Genomic DNA, 23,923 nt, shown 5'->3' with positions numbered 1-23,923 from the left:
ATTTTTAAAAAGTCAATAATAGGCTGGGCCTGGTGACTCACCCCTATAATCCTAACACTTTGGGAGGCCAAGGTAGGAGGATTGCTTGAGGCCAGGAATTCAGGACCAGCCTGAACAACATAGCAAGACCCATCACTACAAAGAGTAGAAAACTTAGCTGGGCATGGTGCCGCACGCAGGTAGTCCTAGCTACTTAAGAGGCTGAGGCAGGAGGATCGCTTGAGCCTCGGAGTTCGAGATGAGCCATGATGACACCATGGTACACTAGCCTGCGCAACAGAGTAAGACTCTGTCTCCAAATAAATAAATAAATTTTAAAATAAAAGATCAATAATAGTCATATTAATAGTTATAGGAGCATGGACTAAAGATTCTAGGAATAGAGCTGGTTTTTTTGCCCACCCACCCCGCTCCCAGCCAAACACACACCTCTTCAGGCCCTTCTCTTGAAGCAGCCTAAAGCTTTATATTTATACCCTAGGTGCCTGCCCCTATCCCATCCCTCCCCCCAATTACTCCCAAGTTACCTCCACTCTCTCCTCATTGTTTTCCCCCTCATCTCTCATATAAAAAACCTAAGGTGAAAGAGTTCTTAACTGAATTTCACTTAACTGAACCCCAGTTAACTGCCTGGCAGGATTAGCCAGTGTTCTCATTCCCGCTGTAAAGCATTGATTAATGTCCACAGTCAACAGATTGCTCTTAGCTGTAAGTTTCACAGCTGGTAGACTACTCTCTAGTAAGCCTTTGTGCTTTTACTCCCTCTGGTTACATTGTATGCATGTCAGAGTCAGTTGTATTTATTCCCAAACCTGTTCAGGCCAGTACTATGGTGTAATAAATTATATAATTATAATGTATTAATATTATATAATACAATATTTTTTAAATGAATAAATGTTATTTTTGAGAGCAGTTTCAGGTTTACAGCAAAAATGAGCGGAAAGTAGAGACTTTCCAGGTACCTCTTGTCCCCGCAACATGCACAGTCTCCCCCACTGTCAACATTCTGCACCAGAATGGTACATTGGTTACAATCAGTGAACCCACATTGACACGTCATCATCACAGTTTGTGTTAGGATTCACTCTTGGTGTTGGACATTCTATGGGTTTTGACAAATGCATAATGAAATGAATCCACCATGTTATTAATCATACAGCATAGTTTCACTGCCCTAAAAATCCTCTGTGTTCTACCTATTCATCCCACTGCCCACCCTGCAAACCCTGGCAATCTTTTTACTGTCTCCATAGTTTTTCCTTATCCAGGATGTCAAATAGATGGATTCACAGTATATAGGTTGAGTATCCCTTATCCAAAATGCTTAGGACCACAAGTGTTGCAGGTTTCAGATTTTTGTTTTGGATTTTGGAATTATTTGCATATACATAATAAGATATCTTGGGGATGGGATCCAAATCTAAACATGAAATTAATTTATGTTTTACATATACCATATACACATAGGTACTTTTATACAATATTTTTAATAATTATGTGTATAAAACAAAGTTTGTTTACGTTGAACCATCAGAAAGCAGAAGTGTCACTATCTCAGCTACACATGTATATAATGGTTGGTTGTTTAGCATCACCATAATTCCTCACTGAATTTTTATGCTACCAATAAGCAATCATTTTCCTATACTTATTCACACATAAGTACTTACCAGTAAAAAATATGACATACCATTAATAGTGAAAAAATAATGTGTTCAGAATAACTAAGCAGCACAGGTATTAGTATCAGAACACCTGTATTAGCTGTTAGACCACAGCAATAACAAACAGCGGCAGGCTCAAACTGTGTTATGTGCGTGTATTTTGACTGTGACCGATCATATGAGATCAGGTATGGAATTTTCCACTTGTGGCATCAAGTTGGTGCTCAAAAAGTTTCAGATTTTGGAGCATTTCAAATTTCAGATTTTCAGATTAGGAATGCTCAACCCACGTAATCTTTTCAGGTTGGCTTCTTTGACATAGTAATGTGTACTTAAGTTTCCTCCATGTCTCTTCATGGCTTGATAGCCCATTTCCTTTTAGTGCTGGATAATATTCCATTATCTTTATGTACCATAGTTTATTTGCCCACTCACTTTCTGAAGGGTATCTTGGTTGTGCCCAAGTGTTGGCAATTATGAATAAACAGCCATGTGCAGGTTTTTGTGTAGGCATAAGTTTTTCATTCGTTCGGGTAAATACTAAGAAGTGCAGTTGCTGGATTGTATGGCAAGAGTATCTAGTTTTGTGAGAAACTGCCAGACTGTCTTTTAAAGCTGTGGTCCCCAACCCCCAGGCTGCAGCCCAGTACCAGTCAGTGGCCTGTTAGGAAGTGGGCCTCAGGTGAATCACCACCTGAACTCCACCTCTCCCCACACACACCCATCCTGTCTGTGGAAAAACTGTCTTCCATGAAACTTAGGAAGCAGGCCGCAAAGCAGGAAGTGAGCAGTGGGCACCCTAGCAAAGCTTCTTCTGTATTTATAGCTGCCACCCACTCACATCACCACCTGAGCTCTGTTTCTCCCCCCGTCCACCCTGTCCATGGAAAAATTGTCTTCCATGAAACCGATCACTGGTGCCAAAAAGGTTGGGGACCGCTGTTTTAAAGTATCTGTGCCATTTTGCATTCCCACCAACAATGAAGGAGAATTCCTGTTGTTCCACATCCTTGCCAGCATTTGGTGCTATCAGTGTTTTGGATTTTGGCCATTCTAATAAGTGGGTAGTGGTAGCCCCTTACTGTTTTAATTTGCAATTGCAGTTGGCCCTCTGTATCCTTGGGTTCCATATCTGCAGATTCAATCAATCTGGGGTCAAAAATACAGTATTTGGCAGATACAGGGTGGACTTCTCATATCCATGAGTTTTGTAAGGCCAACTATGGGACTTAAGGATCTTCGGATTTTGGCATCCTTGGGGGTCCTAGAGCCAATCCCCCACTCATAGGAAGGAACAACTATACCTAATGACATACAATGTTGAACATCTTTTCATATGTGTAATTGCTATCTGTGTATCTTCTTTGGTAAAGTGATCTGTTCAGGTCTTTGGCCCATTTTTAAATTGGGTTATTCATTTTCCCATTATTGAGTTTTAAGCATCCTTTGTTTAGATAACAGTTATATGTCAGATGTGTCTTTTACAAATGTTTTTCCTTTGGTATGTAGCTTATTTTCTCATTCTCTTGACACTGTCTTTCACAAAGCAAATTTTTTAATTGTTTTAATCCCAGCTTATCAGTTATTTCTTTCGTGGATCAGGCCTTTATTGTCATATCTAAAATAACATCCACATACCCAAGGTCATCTAGGTTATCTCCTGTGTTATCATTGTATCATCTAGGAGTTTTATATAAGTTTCGTGGCTACATTTAGGTCTGCCTTAATTTCCCTTTTTGTCAATAGTTTTCATTTTACATTTTTTTTTTCTTTTCACTGCCTAAAAATTTCATCAACTAGAAAATTGATTAGTTTAACTAGCAATCTCTTTGAAAACAAACTAGAAATTTTGAGTTAATTTCTGTGAAGGGCATAAGGTTTTTATCTAGATTCACTTTTTTGCATGTAGATGTCCAGTTGTTCTAGCACCACTTGTTGAAAAGACCATGTTTGCTAAATTGTTTTGCTTTTGTATTTGCTCCCTTGTCAAAGATCAATTGGCTGGGCCGGGCGCGGTGGCTCACGCCTATAATCCTAGCACTCTGGGAGGCCGAGGCGGGCGGATTGTTTGAGCTCAGGAGTTCGAGACCAGCCTGAGCAAGAGCGAGACCCCATCTCTACTAAAAATAGAAAGAAATTAATCGGACAACTAAAAATATATATAGAAAAAATTAGCCGGGCATGGTGGCACATGCCTGTAGTCCCAGCTACTCGAGAGGCTGAGGCAGGAGGATCGCTTAAACCCAGGAGTTTGAGGTTGCTGTGAGCTAGGCTGACGCCACAGCACTCTAGCCTGGGCAACAGAGTGAGACTCTGTCTCAAAAACAAAAAAAAAAAGATCAGTTGGCTGAATATGTGTAGATCTATTTCTGGGCTCTCTATTCTGTTCCATTAATCTATTTGCCTGTTCTTTCACCAATACTACACTGTCTTTGATTACAGTAATTTCATGTAAGTCTATAAATCGGGTGATGTTAGTCCTCTAACTTAGCTCATTTCCTTCAGCATTGAATTGGCTACACTGAGTCTTTTGCCTCCTCATGTAAACTTTAGCATCTCTTTATCGATAGCCACAAAATAATGTGCTGGGATTTTGATTGAGATTGCATGGAATTGATAGATTATACTGGGAAGAACGGACATCTTGACAATATTGGTCTTCCTCTCCATGAACAGGAAGTATCTCTCCATTTATTTAGTTCTTTGATGTCTTTCATCAGAGTTTTGTAGTTTTCGTCATGTAGATTTTGTACATATTTTGTTAGCTTATACATAACTAAGTATTTCATTTTGGGGGATTCTAATATAAATAGTAACATGTTTTTAATTTCAAATTCTACTTGTTCATTGCTGGTGTATAGGAAAGCATTTAACTTTTGTATATTAACCTTGTCTCCTGCAACACTGCTATCAATTGCTTATTAATTCTGGGAGGGGTTTTTTGTTTGTTTTTTGGTTATTTTGGGGTTTTTGTCAATTTGTTCAGATTTCTACATATACAATCATGTCATCTGAAAAGACGGTTTTATTTCTTCCTTTCCAATCTGTGTATTTTTTATTTCCTTTTCTTGTCCTATTGGATTAGCTGGGACTTCCAGTACAGTGTTGAAAAGCAGTGGTGAGAGGGGATATCCTTGCCTTGTTCTTGATCTTAGTAGGAAAGCTTCGATTTTCTCTCCATTAAGTATGATGTTAGTTTTAAGTGTTTTTTGTAGATATTCTTTATCAAATTGAGGAAGTTCCCCTCTATTCCTAGTTTGTACAGAGTTTTTATCGTGAATGAGAGTTGATTTTTGTCAAATTTTTTCTGCATCTATCGATATGATCATGCAACCTTTTTTCTTTAGCATATTGACATAATAGATTACATCAGTTGAACTATAAAATGTTACAGGAAAGAAATCCTAGAAGGATCCTGCACTGATTGATTTTTAAGTATCTTTTGAACTCTTGTTATATTTAAAAGAATCTGAAACTAGAAAATATAGGCAGGTTATTATGAATGTGGAAACTGCAAGAAAACATTGTAGAACTCCAAGTAGTAGATGAATACTCAAAGGAAAGGCCCTGGACCTACATCAAAATGTTGGTGAATGGACAAATATTAATATATGTTTTAAATTAAAATGTTTAAGATAAGTGCATGTTTTTTTTCTGATTCCTCATTTTAATCAACTTTTTCAGCTAACCAGCAGCTAGTTGATTGTGTTGGCTAAGTGAACTTTTGCTTTAGTTCCTTCTGCACAGCTGGAGTCTGCCTGGTTGAGCTTCTAGGAGGTTTTTGCTTTCAAAGAGATTGTTAGTTAAACTAGTCAAATCTCTAGTTGATGAAATTTTTAGATAATATCAAAAGTGAAAAGAAAACTATTGACTAAAAGGAAAAACTGGAGGGGAAAGATTCTGGAGATTCATCGAGAACACCTGCCTTGTCTAAGAGTCTATCACAAAAGTCTCTCTTTACTCTTTCTGCTTAGAGTGTCCTTCTCCTATCCCCAATCAGTCCTTTTTGCTTAACCTGCTGCTTCCTAGTCTTGTTTTTTGTTTGTTTTGTTATGTTTTGTTTGAGACAGGGTCCCTCTCTGTCACCTTGGCTAGAGTGCAGTGGTGTCATCATACCTCACTTGCAACCTCAAACTCCTGGTCTCAAAGCAATCCTCCTGAGTAGCTGGGACTACAGGCACACGCCACCATGCCCAGCTAATTTTTCTGTTTTTTATAGAAGTGGGGTCTCGCTCTTGCTCAGGCTGGTCTCAAACTCCTGGCCTCAAGCGATCCTCCTGCCTCCACTTCCCAAAGTGCTAGGATTACAGGCACGAGCCACCACATCCAGCCATACTTCTTCCTTCCTCTTAAAAGAGATCCCAACTTTATATGCCTATAAAACAAGGCAATAATGTAAATGAGTTAGGTGAGCAGAGTGGAGACTGTAATGGAGAAAGCTGTTACCCAGTACGAACTGAACGTTGCCCTCATTGGATATGGGCTAGGTGTTGGCAGATTTTTTTTTTAATAAAAGAATTTATATAAACTGTTTTTTTGTAACTGCCCCATTTTTATATATTGGCAACTTATTCAAAAATTTTAAAAATACACTGCAAACTGAAAAATGTCTACATGTTGAATTTGGCCTCTGGGCTTCCAGTTTACAGACTCTACTTTTTGAAGCACTTCCAGAAAGCTTTTTCATACTATCATAGTATGTGCATATATCAGTATTGCACTCAACATGTTTTGTTGTGATTATTTCTTTTTATGTTTTTTTTTTCTGTCTACTGAAGTAAATTATACCTTGAGGGTAGGATGCATGTGGGCAACATATTATTCATATTTAAATCCCCAGCCCTAGTATAATGCCTGGCATTTGGTTTATGTTTGATAAGTGTTTGAGTGAATGAACAAGCAGGCACATTTGTGAGTTTTCCTTTGTTTACTGGGTGACAATTGAAGTCACTTGAATAAATCTTGAGCAAAATTGATGTTAAGATCAAATGCTTACACATGAATATCTAGCCTAGCCTAGGAAAGTTGAAAATTCCACTACAGAATATATATCAATCAGCAGTTGACATGAAGACTGACTCCATTGTTTGAAGACAGTCTCTCTCCTTGCAAGTAGTAAAGGAGAATGCATATATGAGGATATACTTAGAGAATGCACTGAAGTTCCCCAGATTCAGAGTTAATTGAATTAAGAAATACATAGTGAGGTCGGCCATCTGCAGAAGCACCTGCCTGAGTAATAAATAAATAATAATTGAATAACTGAAGAGCTTCCTTAAGTTGAGGATCAGGTGTGGCTTTAAGCAAAGTCTGGTCATAATAGTATGATGAAGCTGTGAAATACATAATTGTATTTATTCCTCAAATATATATTTAATAAACACCCATCATAAGCCCAAAACCAGGGTTAGGGCTGGGGGAATTGAAAGGTAAATAAGGCACTGTTCCTGACCTAACAAAACATATAGTTAAGTGGTAGAAAAGGTAAGTACAGTACAGTTAGTCAAACATGATATGGGGATTTAGTGCAGGATGCTCTGATAATGTGTGAGGGTATGCCTGATATATTCTTGATTTATCCAAGAGAACATGCTGAAAGAAGACACGTGTCAGGTGAGACTTGGAGGATGAGTAAGTATAATAATTAGCCAAACAAGAAGGACTGGGGTACTAAGGAAGTATTCCAACCAGACAACAGTTGACAGAGAGTTGTAGAGGTAACAGAATGTGGTACATTTGTAAGTAGAAAGCAATTTAGGAATGCCAAGATAATTCAGTGAGGAAAAAATAGTCTTTCAACAGATAGTGCTGGGACAACTGGATATCCACATACAAAAGAATGCATTTGGACCCCTACCTCATGTCAATAAAAAAATTAACTCAAAAATGGATCAACGATGTAATGTAAGAGCTAAAACTCTTAGAAGAACACATAGGGGTAAATCTTTACAAACTTGGATTAGGTAATAATTTCTTAGATATGACACAGAAAGCTAAGCAACCAAAGAAAAAAATAGATAATTTGGACTTCAAAATTAAAAACTTACGTGCTTCAAAGAACACTATTAAGAAAGTGAAAAGACAGCCCAGAGAATGGAAGAAAAATATTTGCAAATAATATATCTGATAAGGATCTAGTATCCAAAATATAAAAAGAACTCTTACAATTCAACAATGAAAAGACAATTAACCCAATTAAAAAATGGACAAATGACCAGGTGTGGTGACTCAACACCTGTAATCCTAGCACTCTGGGAGGCCGAGGTGGGAGGATCACTTGAGGTCAGGAGTTCGAGACCAGCCTGAGCAAGAGCGAGACCCCGTCTCTACTAAAAATAGAAGAAAAAAAATTAGCCAAGTGTGGTGGTGCCTGCCTGTAGTCCCAGCTACTCAGGAGGCTGAGACAGGAGGATTGCTTGAGCCCAGAAGTTTGAGGTTGCTGTGAGCTAAGCTGATGCCATGGCACTCTAGCCCAGGCAACAGAACAAGATTCTGTCTCAAAAAAAAAAAAAAAATGGGCAAAAGACTTGGATAGACAGCTCTCCAAAGAAAATAAACTATACAAATGGCCAATATGCAAATGAATAGATGCTCAACATCATTACTCATCAGGGAAATGCATACCCAAATCACAATGAGATACCACTTCACATCTACTGGGATGGCTATAATAAAAAAGATAGACAATAACAAGTGTGGTGAGGATATGGAGAAATTGGAACCCTAATGCATTGTTAGTGGGAATGTAAAATGGTGCAAGTGCTTTGAAAAAGTTTGGTCATTCCTCAAAATGTTAAACATGGAGTTCCAGCTCCGTGTTCAGGCATATACCAAGAGAATTGAAAACATATCCACAAAGAAACTTACACACAAATATTCATAAGCAGCAGCATTCACAATAGGCAAAAGATAGAAACAACGAAGTCTATCACCTGATGAATAGATAAACAAAATGTGGAATAACCATACAATAGAATACTATTCAGCCATAAAAAGAAATGAAGTACTGATACATCCTATAATGTGATGAACCTTGAAAACTTTATGCTAAATAAAAGTAGCCACCAAAAGGACACATAGCGTGTAATTTCACTTACATGAAATGTCCAGAATAGATAAATTTATAAAGATAGAAAGCAGCTTAATGGTTGCCCAGGGTTAGGAGGATGGGAGAATGGGGACTGACTGCTAATGGGTATTAAGTTTCTTTTTGGGGTGACTGAAATGTTCTAAAATTGGTTATGGTGTTGGTTGCACAACCTTGTGAATATACTAAAACCCACCAAATTGTATGCTTTAAAGGGGTGAATTTTATGGTACGTGATTTATATCTTTAAAAAAAAGCAATTCAGTATGCCTTTTGTTGTGAGTTGGGGTTGGGGAGTGTGAAAAGATGAGGCTGAGTTCGAGGGTTTGGGTGAGTTAGGTTTGAATTAGTCTGAAAAAGTTTGGCAGAGATGATGTGGCAGTTGGGAAGTATCTTAAGAACATGTAGAAAGATTGCTGAGAGCATTGAGGGCCCAGTTATGATTAGAGCCCATAAATTTAGCACTCTTTATTTTGTGATTTTTTGTTTCTACCATCTTGAGCCAAAACTCAGAGTTGATATACTTCTGGTTTACAGAAAGATAGCACAGCAAGGGACTTGAGAGTGTTGGCAAAGGAACATTTGAAATGTGGCCATGGAATCTAAGCTGGTCAGAGAAGGGAAATTCAAGGGTCACTGAATAGGGGAGTGTGGGGTTAAAGGTCAGTTGTAATAGGAGTAATTAAGAGAGCTGAAATGATAGGAGATCGTGTTCAGAGACTTTTGAATATGAGGTTGATGTAACCAAGTGACCTGATTTTTAAAAGAACCAGGGATTTTGCATAAAGATTGTATAATAGTGTGGAAAATGAGGAATGCAGAATCTCACCTCGCAACTCTGAAGTGTATGATTGGGGAGGGGGTAGAGGGGAAGGAATATGATGCATCTCCATGAGTGGACTTAATGAAGTGGGGTTAACATATGTAAAGCGAGGGCACTTGAAAAGAGCCAACCCCAGAAAATAGAAGTACAAATTATGCTTCCAGCACTGTCCAACACACTTGAAATAACATAGTCTCATTGGTGCGATTATCTTTATCCGTGGGAAAGTTTACTAGAACAATCTTAGTTGAGAACCATTTCTTAAGTTCCACCTGATTTCCTTCGTTCTGACTCTGTGTTGACCAATGCAATGTTCTGATTGTGATTTGACTCCGCATATTACTGCAGAGAGAGAATGTGTTCATTGGTCAATAAGTGTCTAGTATGCTTAATATATTGCTCATTATAATTTCTGTAATCACCATTTAAATATTTTAAATTGGCACTGTGTTTTATGCATCAATTCTTTTTTTTTTTTTTTTCAGTGAGTGGGTAATATTAGAGGGAATTTTAGGATTTCCAAAGCTAAGGTCCAGACCCGGGTTCAAAGTATAAGCCCAAGGAAACACCATTTTTGTGAGGCCTCCAGGTAGAAGCCTTCACTGGGTAGGTCTTCTCTACTAGGAAGCATCAGCATGATGAACCTATTTATGTAAATTGCAGTGGAAAACCAAACTTTTATATTGCTTTGCCTTTGTACAAATTTCTCTTCTTTCCCCTTGCAGAGCAGCATTCATTACATTTCTTAAGTGCTTTGCATAGAATTTCAAAGTTCATTGTGACCTCTGTACTGAGATATTATCAGGCACAGATGCTACATGTGAAGGGCTTTTGGCAATCAGTGGCTTGATAGCCATGATTCAGTTTGAATCACTCCCTCGCGGACCATATGAAACACATTCTTGCAGGATCCCAGCTGTATTCTTGGGAATCATTTTATTTTCCAACTTATTGGACTAGTTTAGAGGCCTTTGGGCTTCACTGGACTTTTCTTCATTTCCTTCTTTTGTTGATCTTGGCCCCTTAACCTTCCACCCACTTTATTACTCATTTCTTGGGGATCTGACTACTCAGTAACACTGAGAAAATATATCTGAAGCCATATGGGTTGAGTAAAATAAACTTAAGATAGAGAAGACAAAAAGGAAGAAATGTGTGTTCTCTGAACTTCCTTTGTTTATATGATCTATTTATATGTTGTTAAGGTTGTGTTATCCAGCTGCCTCCCCACATCTCAAAAATGACCAAAGATATCTGGGAAACACGCTAACAGGGTCGTGTTGGCATAGTAAATGAAAAGACACTTCATTTATTCCCCACCAGATAATATATCTCCTTTTGAGGTTATGGGAGCAGTGCCAAGAGCTTCAAATGCTGAATCCTGAGGTTCTTGAAAGGCCATTGATTTCTAGGGACAACCATAGGAAAAAGCCAGTTACATGAGTCATTGTAAAGCCTGGGGGTATGTACCTGGCCATTTGAATGTTTGCTCCTTACAGTTGTCTCTATGGTATCTAATTGATGGTTTTCTTTTGGTAAAATGAACATGGGCACTAGTGTAAAGTGATGTTAGCAGCCCAGGCTCTAAGCTGGTTTTTGTATAATGTGAATTAAAACTTAAAGGTCAGGCATGGTGGCTCACGCCTGTAATCCTAGCACTCTGGGAGGCCAAGGCGGGAGGATTGCTTGAGGCCAGGAGTTCGAGACCTGTCTGAGCAAGAGTGAGACCCCCATCTCCATAAAAAATAAAAAACTTAATCAGGCATGGTGGTGTGTGTGTATAGTCCCAGCCACTCAGGGGGCTGAGGCAGAAGGAGAATTACTGGAGTCCAGGAGTTTGAGGCTGCAGTGAGCTATGATGACACCACTGCACTCTAGCCCTGGCAACAGAGAGAGACCCTGTCTCAAAAAAAAAAAAAACAAACAACTTCCGTATACTTGAGTCAGGATTATTCTAGAAAACGTGTAGAATGGAATTGTGTGGCATTTATTAGAGCCATTCCATTTGTAAACAACCCATCTTGAAGGAACTGAAAAGAGTTAGCAAGCATCCATGCAGTGGAAAAAACTCCTTACTCCATGATTGAGTGGGAAGTTCCTCTCTCTGCCTTCCATGCTCTGCCCACTAAAATGGGTAATGTATGTACAGAGATGCATTTTTTCACATTAAGCTATTTATGGAACTTGGTCTGCTAACTAATAAATTTAGAGTGAAGTAAAAATAAGAAATAAAACATTAGTGTTATCTTTTGGAAATAAATTACTGTATTGAACATGGAGAACATGGTTGTCAGTGTCATCTGCATTATCTTTGTATTTCCACCTCAGTGAAATGAATCCTAGCTCTGCTTTAGCTGCTGTGCTTTCCTTTTAATTGCTGTTTCACTAGGTCTCCTTAGCTGCAGCACGTGAAATAACTGCTGAGGAAGCTCCTAAGTGAATTCATAATTTGCTTCTTGGTTCTGCCGGTTAATTGAGGCACTCTCTTTCTTGAGTGCTTTGCAGTTCCACTTAAGTGGCTGATGTTTGGGTCACTATGGAACGTTTTGTTTGAATATCACTTTCGTGATAAATGGAAGGTTGCTGCTTTTAGCTATGTGGGGTGAAGCCCTTAGTGGTAAGCCTTGAAAGGGAAAATCTTTCTTTGTAGTGATATGCTAAATGAAATTACTCTCTCTGTCACTTTGTCCTCTTATCCTTTCAGTCTGATAACCTCAAGTTCTTGTGATTTGTTTTCTTCAATGAAGCTTAGCTGTTTCCTGTACCCAGGTGCATGCTGTTTCTGCTCTTGGTTATGATGGTGATGCAGAGCATATTTCTGACCTGAAAGTGTGGTTTCTTTGACTCAGAACCACATGTATGCCTTCCATCCTCAACTTCCTTTGCATTATTTCCTTTTGGAGGCCTCGGTTTATCACCATTTAATCTAAGGATGATTCATCTGGGACTGAAAACTGGTGATGCTGTAACAACAATACCTTTCTTTATGTAATAATACTCAAAGCTCTTACTATCTTAGCCTTTCTCTGTTTATGAACCACTTTCAGTTTTAATCCCTCACAATAACCCTGTGGGTTAAGTCAGCAATTTTGTCTGTGTCTAAGATGGTAAAATTGTAGCTCAAAAGGGTTAAATAACTTGCTCATGGTTGCAGTGCTTCTGAGTTATTCTGTTTAACAATTTCTACAGGAAATGAATAATACTTTTGAAGACATTCTAGATGAATAAAAAAGAATTTTCCAAACTGTGTCCCAGTTGTTAAAATCTAACTTGTATTTAGTCTGGTCAGTTGATAAGACCAGGATTAAAAAGCCCATTGACCATAGAGTTTAAATTGATGTGTCCAAGTCGGGAAAATAAATATTTAGGTCAGTTTCTATTCTATTGCTGATGTGATAAAGTTAAGGAAAGCTGGCTGTTAAATTAGTGGAACTTGACAGAAAGTAAGTAAGCCATTATTTTTTTTTTATTCTCTCTTCCTTCCAGAGAGATGGAAAGCTTGATGACTAGTTCTACCCTGCCACCCCTTTTTGCAGATGAAGATGGCTCCAAGGAGAGTAATGACTTGGCTACAACTGGGTAAGCAGCTGCCTTGGGACATTAGGCCTCTGCATAGGCTTCAAAACAAAGCTTCTAACAAAGTATGAGGTGCTAAAGAGGCAGTTTTATATCATAAGACTAGAAGGTATATTTGTTGCACTTTGCAAAGAGAGTAAGAGCCATCGTAAACCGCTTTGCAATCTGCATTTGGCTGTCCTTTGCGGTGCTCTGGTTCTTGTGAACTGGTATAGCAATATGCGGGATCTAGTGACTCTGGTTAAGAAAATTACCTAGTCACCATTAAGGAAATATCTGCCAGAGCTAGCTCTGAAAAAACAAATGCATTTTCTTTTTTTTTTTTTTGAGACAGAGTCTCACTGTGTTGCCCGGGCTAGAGTGCCGTGGCGTCATCCTAGCTCACAGCAACCTCAAACTCCTTGGCTCAAGCGATCCTCCTGCCTCAGCCACCCGAGTAGCTGGGACTACAGGCATGCGCCACCATGCCCGGCTAATTTTTTCTATATATTTTTTTAGTTGTCTAATTAATTTCTTTCTATTTTTAGTAGAGACAGGGTCTCGCTCTTGCTCAGGCTGGTTTCGAACTCCTGAGCTCAAACAATCCGCCCGCCTCGGCCTCCCAGAGAGCTAGGATTACAGGCGTGAGCCACCGCGCCCGGCCCAAATGCATTTTCTATTCAGATTGTCGCAGATATTAAAATAAGTTTTTCCCAAAGATCACGTTTTTTAATACAGTTCTTTATTCAAGATGCTTAGGAGCTTTCACTGACTTCTGTTCCTTTTATTCCTCCCCATTTCCTTTCTATGGAATCTTTAGACAAGTATGTACAGTAATATAGAAAATGATTAATAGTAGTCTACTTCTTCCCTCGAAAATCTCTGTTCCTCTTGAATTTTTATCTTTTCTAGATATTTAGAAGTTTTTACCAAAGAGGAAATATATTCACTAACAGGTTGAAGTGCTAACTAATCCCTAAGATGAATTATTTTAATATTCTTTAGAGTACTTTAAAAAACAGGCTATATTTTGTAATTCTGTTTCCTTCTCTCACACTCATTTCTCACCTCACTAATATCTGCCTCGACCTCACTACTCAGCTGAAACTGTTCTCCAAAACTTTTCTAAAGGCTGCATAGTTAATAAATCCAGTTAATTCGGTAAAAATTTTCTGAATGTCTACTCTGTGCCAGTGTACCAGGCATTAGATATAAAGCAATGATCAAAACAAAAATCCTAGCCCCTTTAGAGCTCAAGTTCTACTGGGGAAGTCAGACAATAAACAGGATAAATAAGTAAAATACATACTATGGTAATAAGAGCTATGTATAAAAAAATAAAGGGGAAGAGGGTTAGGAAGTGTTTGGCAGAACACTTTTAGACAGGATGGCCCAGAAGGCATTTAATGAGAAAGTGAGTTGAATAAATACCTGAAAGAAGTAAGGTAACTATTAATAGCATGCAGTTATCTGGGGAAGATTATTCTAGGCAGAGCGAGCCATCAGTGCAAAAGCCCTGAGGTGGGATGTTTCCACCTTGTAGAAATAGCCAGGAGGAGGGGGTGAGAGATGAAAAATTAACTATAGGGTACAATGTACACTATTAGGGTGATGAATACATAAGCCCAGACTTCATCATACAATATCTATCAAATCTATCTCATACATGTATCAGAACTCAGCTTATACCCCCCAATACTATTAAAATTTTTTTAAGAAGTAAAAAAAAAAAAAGAAATAACCGAGAGGCCAGTATGACTGGAGTCATACTTAGCCGGGGGAAGGACAACAGAAGGCTTACATCAGTGCTACTCAGGCTTTAGTGTATATATGAATTGCCTGCAGAGCTTATTAAAATGCAAATTCTGATTTAGGAAGTCTGACTTCTGACTTAGGGCCACAGATTCTACATTTCTAACAAGCAGGATCCCAGATAATGCCAGTGCTGCTGATATGAGGCCCATACTTTGAGTAATAAGGACTAGATCATGTAGGACTTTAGAGGTCAGAATAAATACCTCAACTTTTACTCTGAATGAAGTGGGAAAGCATTGGTGGATTTCAGAATTGAATGATCTGACTTGTTTTTTAATAAGATTTCTCTGACCGTATTGAGTAGAGAGTGAAGGGGTCAGGGGCTGAACCAAGGAGACCAGTTAGGAGGCTCTTGGAATAATTCAGGAGAGAGATGAGGACCTGAAGAACATCACTGGTGACTTTGACAACAGTATTTCTGCTGGAGTGATAGGGGCCAAAACCTCATTGAGTGTGTTTCATAGATAATGAGAATGGGGGATAGTGAGAAGAATAGAACTCTTGATATATTTTGAAGATATTCCAAGTAAGATTTGCCTGAAAGACTAGGTAAGCAGTGTAAAAAGAGAGGAAAAAAAGCAGTCAAAGACAACTCTGAAGTTTTAGCCTAAGCAAGTGGAGGGATGGAGTTGCCATTAACTTAGATGAGGAAAACCGAACAGGTTGGAGAAGGAATTAATTGTAGGAGCTCAATTTTGGAAATTTTAAGTTGGAAATGCTTATTAGATACCTAAGCAGAGATGTCAAATAGACAGTTTGATGTCAGGTTCTGAAGTTAGGGGAAGTTTAGGCTAGAAGGAGAAAGTTGGGAGTCATCAGCATATAACTGATATTTACAGCCATGAGACTGGATGAGATCACCAAAGAAATAAGGACTGTATAGTAGAAGAGACAAGAGATCTAAAGCCTGAGCTCTGTGATATCCCAGCATTTAGAAGTCAGGCAGAAGAACACGAGTCAACAGAGACTAAAGTGAGTAGCTAAAAAGGTAGCAGAAAAAAACAGAGAAGTGTGGGTCCTGGAAACCAAGTTAAAAAAAAAGATATTTCAAGGGAGAGGAAGAGATCAACTGTGTCAGATGCTTCTGGTATATCAGGTAAAATGAGGACTGAGAAATGACATTGGATTTAGCCTGGAGGTCACTGGTGGCCTTGACAAGAGGTATCGTCACATATCTCCTCTGCAATGGGTTTAAGAGAGAATGGAAGGAGAAAAACTGAAGTCAGTAAGTATAAACAAGTTCTTTTTGGGAGTTTTGCTATAAAAGAAAGGAGAAAAATGAGGACCTTCACTAAAAGTGGGATTGAACAAGTGTTTTATTTTTCATTTTGTTCTGTTTTAAGAGGACTAATATCAAATTTACATGCTGATTAGGCTGATTCTGTAGAGGTAAAAGAATTGGTGTTGCCAGAAAGGACAGAACTGCTGAAAACCTACCCTTGAATAGCAGGAGGATCTGGGACTCAGCATGAAAACGGGAGGGTCGTTGGCTTTAGCTAGGAACATGAACAACTCATTTGTGATAACAAAAGAACCTTGTTTTTTCAGTCTTTATCCAACTTTTCAAAAAGGCATTTGACACCTTTGACCACTCCCTTCCTATTCCTGTCCACTTCAGTCAGGGATTCATGGGATTAATGCTCATTCCTAAACCTAGTTCTCGTATTTTACTGAAATAAGAATGTACAAGAGTTAGTAACTTGAAAATTGATGGCATAGTTGAAATGAGAATGACAGTGAAAGAACAAGTTGCCTAACACATCCAAAATGATTGAAATATTTGGAAAATAGCACTGCCGGAATCAAACTGGATCTCTGATGGTATCTCTTTTCAGAGAACATGATTGGCATTGGTTTCATAGCTTCTTTTACTTACCCTTTTTTAAAAGACCTCAATAATGTAGGAACTTCCTGCTTAAAATCTTCTGTTTTGTTTCCTAGAATGGGTCAAATAAGTGTGATCTCTTTAATTCCCAGGACACTCTGCATCTGTTTTCTGGAAAATATCTAGCAATGCCCATTATTTTCATGGGCTCGTGGCTCTCAAATCTATCTCATGCCTTGTCTTCACCTGTGTTCTCTCAGGACACGCTTCCAGTTGTCTTTGGGACATTTCCACTTAATTATGTTACAGGCATTTCAAACTTGCCATTTTCTCATCTGTCATGTCTCACACACACACACACACACACACACACTTGCACACAGTTCTTACCTTGGTTAATATTAAGTATGTAATCACCAATTTGGAAGCTTTAGACTTACCCCATGACTCTTCTTTTTCCTCCACTATTTATATTCCATCAGTCATTAAGTTCTCTCCATTCTACCCCTTAAGTATCTCTTAGCTTTCCCTCCCCTAGTCTCAATCCTGCCTGCCCTTGTCTCTCACTTGGTCTTTTGCTGTAGCCTCATGATAGGTCTCCCTTTTCCCTGTTATACCCAGTTCATTCTGCCTGGAATGATGGTTTTTCCCCCGATGAATACATATTTGTCTTTTAAGACCTCTGTAAAATCTTTTTTTTTTTTTAGACTGGGTATGGAGGTGGAGTGTGCTAAGGACAGACCTAAAATCTTTCTTTACATCCTCTCCGTACATATAAAATTCATTATCCCCTCTACCATGCCTCTGTGGCACTTTTTACAAACCTCTGTTTTAGTACTTACATTACATTGTAATTATTGCCCATGACCCTGTGGAGTATGCACGTTCTTTCAGAATAGTGACCGAATATTACTCTATTATCCATCTTCTGCCACCTTACCTTCCCAACTCCTCCCCCACACATACACAAAAACAAAACAAAACAAACTTCCAAGCACATGATGTTGCCTTTTCTTCCATTCTCATATCCACATGTGATAGGGTAAGTCAATCTAAGATCCTACCATCATCTGTACCTACTTGTGTTCATTTTTCAGAAGGATGAGATCTGATTTGCTAAGTCATCTGGAACAGAACAGTGGGATCAGGAAAGAAGTCTGTCCGACTTATTAACATTTATACCTAAACTTACTGAACTTGATAATACTGTTCTGAAATGATCTGATTGTCAAGAAACACTATAATCCAAGAAGAAATAGCCTATGGAATGTACCATAAGAGATATTTCTTAGGGTCTGTACCATAAGAGATATTTCTTAGGGTCTTTAAGAACTCTCTCTTTTGTGATACATGGCAAATGGCCTGTGCAACTCTCATTTCTATTCACCTTCTCCATTAATAGTGTTTTCCCTTTACATTGGAGATAATAGAAAGGTAGGATATAAAAGTCAGTCTCTGAATGCTCAGAGCTAAAATATGAAGGCTATGTTGAGGGGAGAGGTCTTTTTTTTGGGAAAAGATTATGGTTGTTTTCAGTAGACTTCTTCATGGAACTGACCTGGTTCAAGCAAGCACTGAAACCATTTTTGGAAACACTCTGTCACTTCTATGGAGACATTGTTTACATTTTCACAGACTGTTGTTAGGAAATTAATTCAAGGAATGGCATGGGCTCTTGCTGACAGGGAAATTTGTCTTGAACCTTGGTAAATAGGAGGAGTTTTTGATGCTGTCAATACTGAACTTTTGCATTTCTGCCTGTTATTCAGGTTAACCCACCCAGAGGTTCCATACAGTAGTGGCACTGCATCGTCCACCAACAATCCGGAATTTGTGGAGGATCTCTCCCAAGGTCAGTTGCTTCAGAATGAGTCTTCAAATACAGCAGAAGGCAATGAACAGAGGCATGAAGATGAGGTAAGCTGAAGTATCTCCTCCTGTTAGCGTCCTCTGAAGCTTCTGAAAAAGCATTTGGCAAGGGAGGTATTGATTAAAGTGTTCATTATCGGCCGGGCGTGGTGGTTCATGCCTGTAATACTAGCATTCTGGGAGGCCAAGGCGGGAGGATCACTCAAGGTCAGGAGTTCAAGACCAGCCTGAGCAGGATTGAGACCCTGTCTCTACTAAAAATAGAAAGAAATTAGCTGGACAACTAAAATTATGTAGAAAAAATTAGCCGGGCATGGTGGCACGTGCCTGTAGCCCCAGCTACTCGGGAGGCTGAGGCAGAAGGATCCCTTGAGCCCAGGAGTTTGAGGTTGCAGTAAGCTAGCCTGACGCCATGGCACTCTAGCCCAGGCAACAGAGCAAGAGTCTGTCTCAAAACAAAACAAAACAAAACAAAAGAAGTGTTCATTATCTGGCCTTCTCACATTCTTGGGCTGAAAACCTGTATAATTTTCTGTTTCATATTTCTTGTTTTATATAGAATCATATTAATGCTTTTATTTATTTATTTATTTTTTGAGACAGAGTCTCACTCTGTTGCCCGGGCTAGAGTGCCGTGGCGTCATCCTAGCTCATAGCAACCTCAGACTCCTGGGCCCAAGGGATCCTCCTGCCTCAGCCTCCTGGGTAGCTGGGACTACAGGCACGTGCCACCATACCTGGCTAATTTTTTCGATATATTTTTAGCTGTCCAATTAATTTCTTTCTGTTTTTGGTAGAGACGGGGTCTCACTCTTGCTCAGGCTGTTCTCAAACTCCTGAGCTCAAATGATCCACCTGCCTCGGCCTCCCAGAGTGCTAAGATTACAGGCGTGAGCCACTGCGCCCGGCCATATTAATGCTTTTAATAACATAGAAACAGGTAGACTCTTTTTCCCTCCGCCTAAGAAATATACCTGCCTCATATTAGATGCTCAGCTCAACAAATGATTGTTGAATGAGTGAATGATTTAATCATTAATAAGTAAGTGATGAAAGGTGTATATGCCCTTGTTAGGGCCACACTCTGTTCACCCAGCCCTGTACCATGGAGCCATATGTGCCCAGAGAATTCACACCATTTACCAAGTCCTTCACCCTCCCATAGGGAACATCTTTCTTTAACTCTGCAGTCCCTAACCCCAGGGCCACTGACCAGTATAGGTCTGTGGCCTGTTAGGAACCGGCCGTACCGCAGGAGGTGAGCAGCCAGTGAACAAGGGAAGCTTCATCTGTATTTACAGCCGCTCCCCATCACTCACCATCCCTGCCCCATTCCCGGTCCATAGAAAAATTGTCTTCCATGAAACTGGTCCCTGGTCCCAAAAAGGTTGGGGACTGCTACAAACTCACACAAAGGTTCCATATGGACCTGGGCAGTCATGCCCTTGTTGGACTTTCAGTGTTTCTTACAGATAACTGATACATTATCTATGTTTTAAGGTACTCTTTTTTTTTTTAAGCCAGAAAAGATATCTCCCATTGGTTTTTGGGTTTTTTCTTATGTTAAAAAAGGTAATTTTTTCATCTATCTTGCTGGCATTTTTAAAGATTATAATGACTGCTTAAAGCTTCTTAAACATCTTAAATTCCATAGTAGCTTTGATGTTAATAGGCTTAAAAAAAACCCAACTAATACCAAATACACCATTTGCCCAATAGTGATTCATTGCACCATAATATACATATTTGGAGGAGTGGAGTACTGCTAATAGTATTAGATGTTTCTGTCCCTTTTTATTTATCTTTCTCTTATCTGAAATAAAAATTATTATATCCATGAAACATTAACTGATAGGCTGTGTGTATTTGTAAAAGTATGAAGCAAAAATACGGTGTATTTTATATCTCATGGAAAGGGCCAAGAAAAAAGGCTGTCATAAAATATCAGTGGTACCTCAGTCCTTTCTGTTTTTTTAAGAGGTGATTTAATCTTCTCATTTAACTAATAACTCAACATATAAAGACCTTTGACCATAAAATATACATCTTAAGGAACAGATTATCAGGCCAAAGAACTAGTCTTCATTTTGGTTATATTACATTTACTGAAATTTTTCTGAGATTTAGATACTAATTTAAAAATCTCAGGCTGGGCATAGTGGCTTATGCCTATAATCTCAGAACTTTGGGAGGCTAAGGCGGGAAGATCACTTGAGCCCAGGAGTTCAAGACCACCCTGGGCAACATAGTGAGACCCCATCTCTACAAAAAATAAAAAAATTAGCCAGACATGGTGACACACACCTGTAGTCCCTGCTACACAGGAGGCTGAGGCTGGAGGATCGCTTCAGCCTAGGAGCTGGAGGTTGCAGTGAGCTGTGATCTCACCATTGTACTCCAGCCTGGGCAATAGAACGAGACCCTGTCTCAAAAATAAAGAAAAATCTTGGCGGGACATGGTGGTTCACACCTGTAATCCTAGCACTTTGGGAGTCCAAGGGAGGAGGGTTGCTTGAGGCCAGGTGTTTGGGACTAGCCTGAGCAACATAACGAGACCCTGTCTCTACAAAATATTTAAAAATTAGCCAGGTGTGGTGGCACGCGCCTATAGTCCTAGCTACTGAGGAGGCTGAGGCAGGAGGATATTTTGTACCCACGAATTTGAGGTTGCTGTGAGATATAATGGCACCAATACACTCTAGCCCAGGAAACAGAGCAAAACCTTGTCTCAAACAATAAATAAACAAACTTAAAATCTATATGCTATCTGTTATGGGAAATAAACAGGCCTTTGACTGTTATTAATGAGAAATACCCTTCATGAATTATTTTTAATCCCTGTTCTACAACTTGTCCCTTCTTTTGCCCAGTGCACGTAGCAACATCTTACTCTGATCTTCTGTGACAGTGCCCCTGGCACAGTGCTGTGTGTAATACTGAATTTCTCATTTAGGATATTGCTCTGTCAGGAATCAGGACCTACTAAGTGCATATGAAGGTCAAAGTTTGAGCGATAATGGTATCCCTTATTCTTATATGTTAAGATTAGCACAAAAGTAGCCCTTTACTGCAACAGTTTGTAGTATGGTACACAAAAGGGTCTGCAAATAAACCATCTGGAGTCCCTTCTTGAAAACTGCATTGCAGTTATTTGTACCTGTGACACATTTAGAAAGCTTTTGAATATCCAGGGCCTTGTTCATAGGAAAATGCTACTGTTATTCTGTTTTGTTTGTTGGTATTTACTGTTGTTGTTGGGTTATTTGGAAGAATTGTTATTGTTTGGTTTTTGGTTTTTTATTTTGTTTTGTTTTATAGCAAAGAAGTAAACGAGGAGGTTGGTCCAAAGGAAGAAAGAGGAAGAAACCTCTTCGAGACAGCAATGCACCCAAATCCCCCCTCACAGGATATGTTCGGTTCATGAATGAGCGTCGTGAACAGCTTCGTGCAAAGAGACCAGAAGTCCCATTTCCAGAAATCACAAGGATGTTAGGCAATGAATGGAGTAAACTGCCTCCTGAGGAAAAACAAGTAATTATTCTTATTCCTAATCTTGTGTTTGGTTTTGATTATATCTCAACAATAACTTCTGCAAGAAAAGCAGAGGATGAACAGTTGATTCTTCAATTTTGTCACAGTGCCTGGGACACCAGAATAGCCCTGACCTTCATAACTCTTTTCTCTAGCCCAGTGATTTTAAAACTGTTTCAGGCTGTGCTGCAGGAGTATGAGCAGGAGGGAGTCTAGGACTCCCCTCAACCAAAGCAGCTCCGCTTTTATTTTATTAATATATATATATACCAAGAGTTCATGTAAGATTTTTTTAAGTGGTTCAATATTAAGAAATGAAGAAATCTATTAGCATAATTTATTCCACAGAGTTAAAAGTCATGAATTAAATGAGAAAAAGTCATTTGATAAAATTCTGCAGTTCACATAAGATTTTTAAGAAAGAGATTTTACTGCTTTAATAAATTTTTTTAACTAGAGCTTTGGCAAATTAACCTACTATGGGAAATAAAGCAAGAAGTACTTGAATTCTTTCTCTTCTAAGACATAAATTAACCTTGTTGCCAAACTGAAATGAATCCATTTGTTAGACAGATTTGAGGGGAATTAAGGACAAGATAGCCACGAGCCGGTTGCAATGCCACTAGAGCAGAGTGATGGTAATGATTGTGGGAGTTGCTTCGGGTTAGAAGTTCCCAGCATTCCCAGCATCTGAAAGATACCTATATTTCTTTTATGTTTTAAACTCTTTTATGACTTACACTCTTTAAAAAGGATTCCAGACAGACTAAAAACAAATTGAAAAATACTCTCTTGGGAATTAATTGAATTCAAAAATTTTCAAAGAGATCAGATTAAGTTGCAACTTGAAGCTAGTTGAAAGCAGTGTATATCGTTCATTGTTTTGGCTCTCCTGTGTAAAGGGATAGTGAACTGTACCTACTAGGTTACTCTTTTCTTCTTTATTTTTCTTTAAATTTAATACATACTCATTGTTCAGATTTTTTTCAGAAAATACGGAAGCATATTACCAAAAAAAGCAAAAGTAACAGTAATTATCTTTGGGGATAACCACTGTTGATTATGTAAGACAAGGGTTTTGTATTTGTTCCTGTTCTTTTTAACTTTTTATTTGAAAATCATCTCAAATGTACAAAAAGTTACATACATAAAAATAATACAAATAACATCCAAGCACCGTTTACCCAGATTCGCCTATTGTTAACACATTTTATCCCATTTCTTTGTTTGCATGTGTACTCGTTCTTCTGCACATATGTATTTTCTAAGAATAGAGATATTCTTTTATATAACCGTAGTACAGATATCAACTTCATAATTGTATATTAATACAGTGCTTTTATTTAGTCTGCCATCCATATGTTGAGCTAACATCGTTCCTTTTGTTTGCTTGCTTGACATTTTTATTTTTATTGAAAGTACATCAATCATATTTATATGATAATAGAAATGATCAAGTGATTAGTTGAAGCCTAACATTGTTCCTTTGTAACATTTTTCCCCTCTGGTACAGATTCCAGTCTCGGGTCAGGTTTTGTGTTTAGTAGTCAAATCTCTTTAGTTTCCGTTAAGCTGGCATATCTCCATAGCCTTTCTTTGTCTTTTATAACATCACTTTTTTTTAAGAATACAGCCTCTCTCTTTTACCCCCTTTTTTTACTTTTAACAGAGTGTTCCTCATTGCATGTTTGTCTGTGACGTCTCCTTATGATTAGATTGAGGTCGTGCGTTCTTGGTCAGAGTGCCGCACA

At 38.6% G+C, this 23,923-nt stretch overlaps 1 protein-coding gene across 2 annotated transcripts in view; it reads left to right on the top strand.

Moving 5' to 3' along the window:
* HMG20A (high mobility group 20A) overlaps nt 1-23,923 on the top strand; it is a 65,304-nt gene that overhangs the window by 26,530 nt on the left and 14,851 nt on the right. The window contains exons 2-4 of one of the 2 annotated variants that reach the window (XM_012651890.1): nt 13,064-13,156; nt 18,542-18,689; nt 21,960-22,172. In XM_012651890.1, the coding sequence (XP_012507344.1) occupies nt 13,068-13,156; nt 18,542-18,689; nt 21,960-22,172 (450 nt within the window). In that variant the 5' untranslated portion in view covers nt 13,064-13,067. Of the gene's footprint in view, nt 1-13,047; nt 13,157-18,541; nt 18,690-21,959; nt 22,173-23,923 lie in introns of those variants that run through there. The other variant, XM_012651891.1, reaches the window with a different exon arrangement.

The sequence above is a fragment of the Propithecus coquereli genome, unplaced genomic scaffold, assembly GCF_000956105.1.
Source record: "Propithecus coquereli isolate 6110/MARCELLA unplaced genomic scaffold, Pcoq_1.0 Scaffold372, whole genome shotgun sequence".
Classification (NCBI taxonomy): domain Eukaryota; kingdom Metazoa; phylum Chordata; class Mammalia; order Primates; family Indriidae; genus Propithecus; species Propithecus coquereli.
The sequence above is the reverse complement of the archived record's forward strand: the minus strand, read 5'-3'. Positions and strand labels throughout refer to the sequence as shown.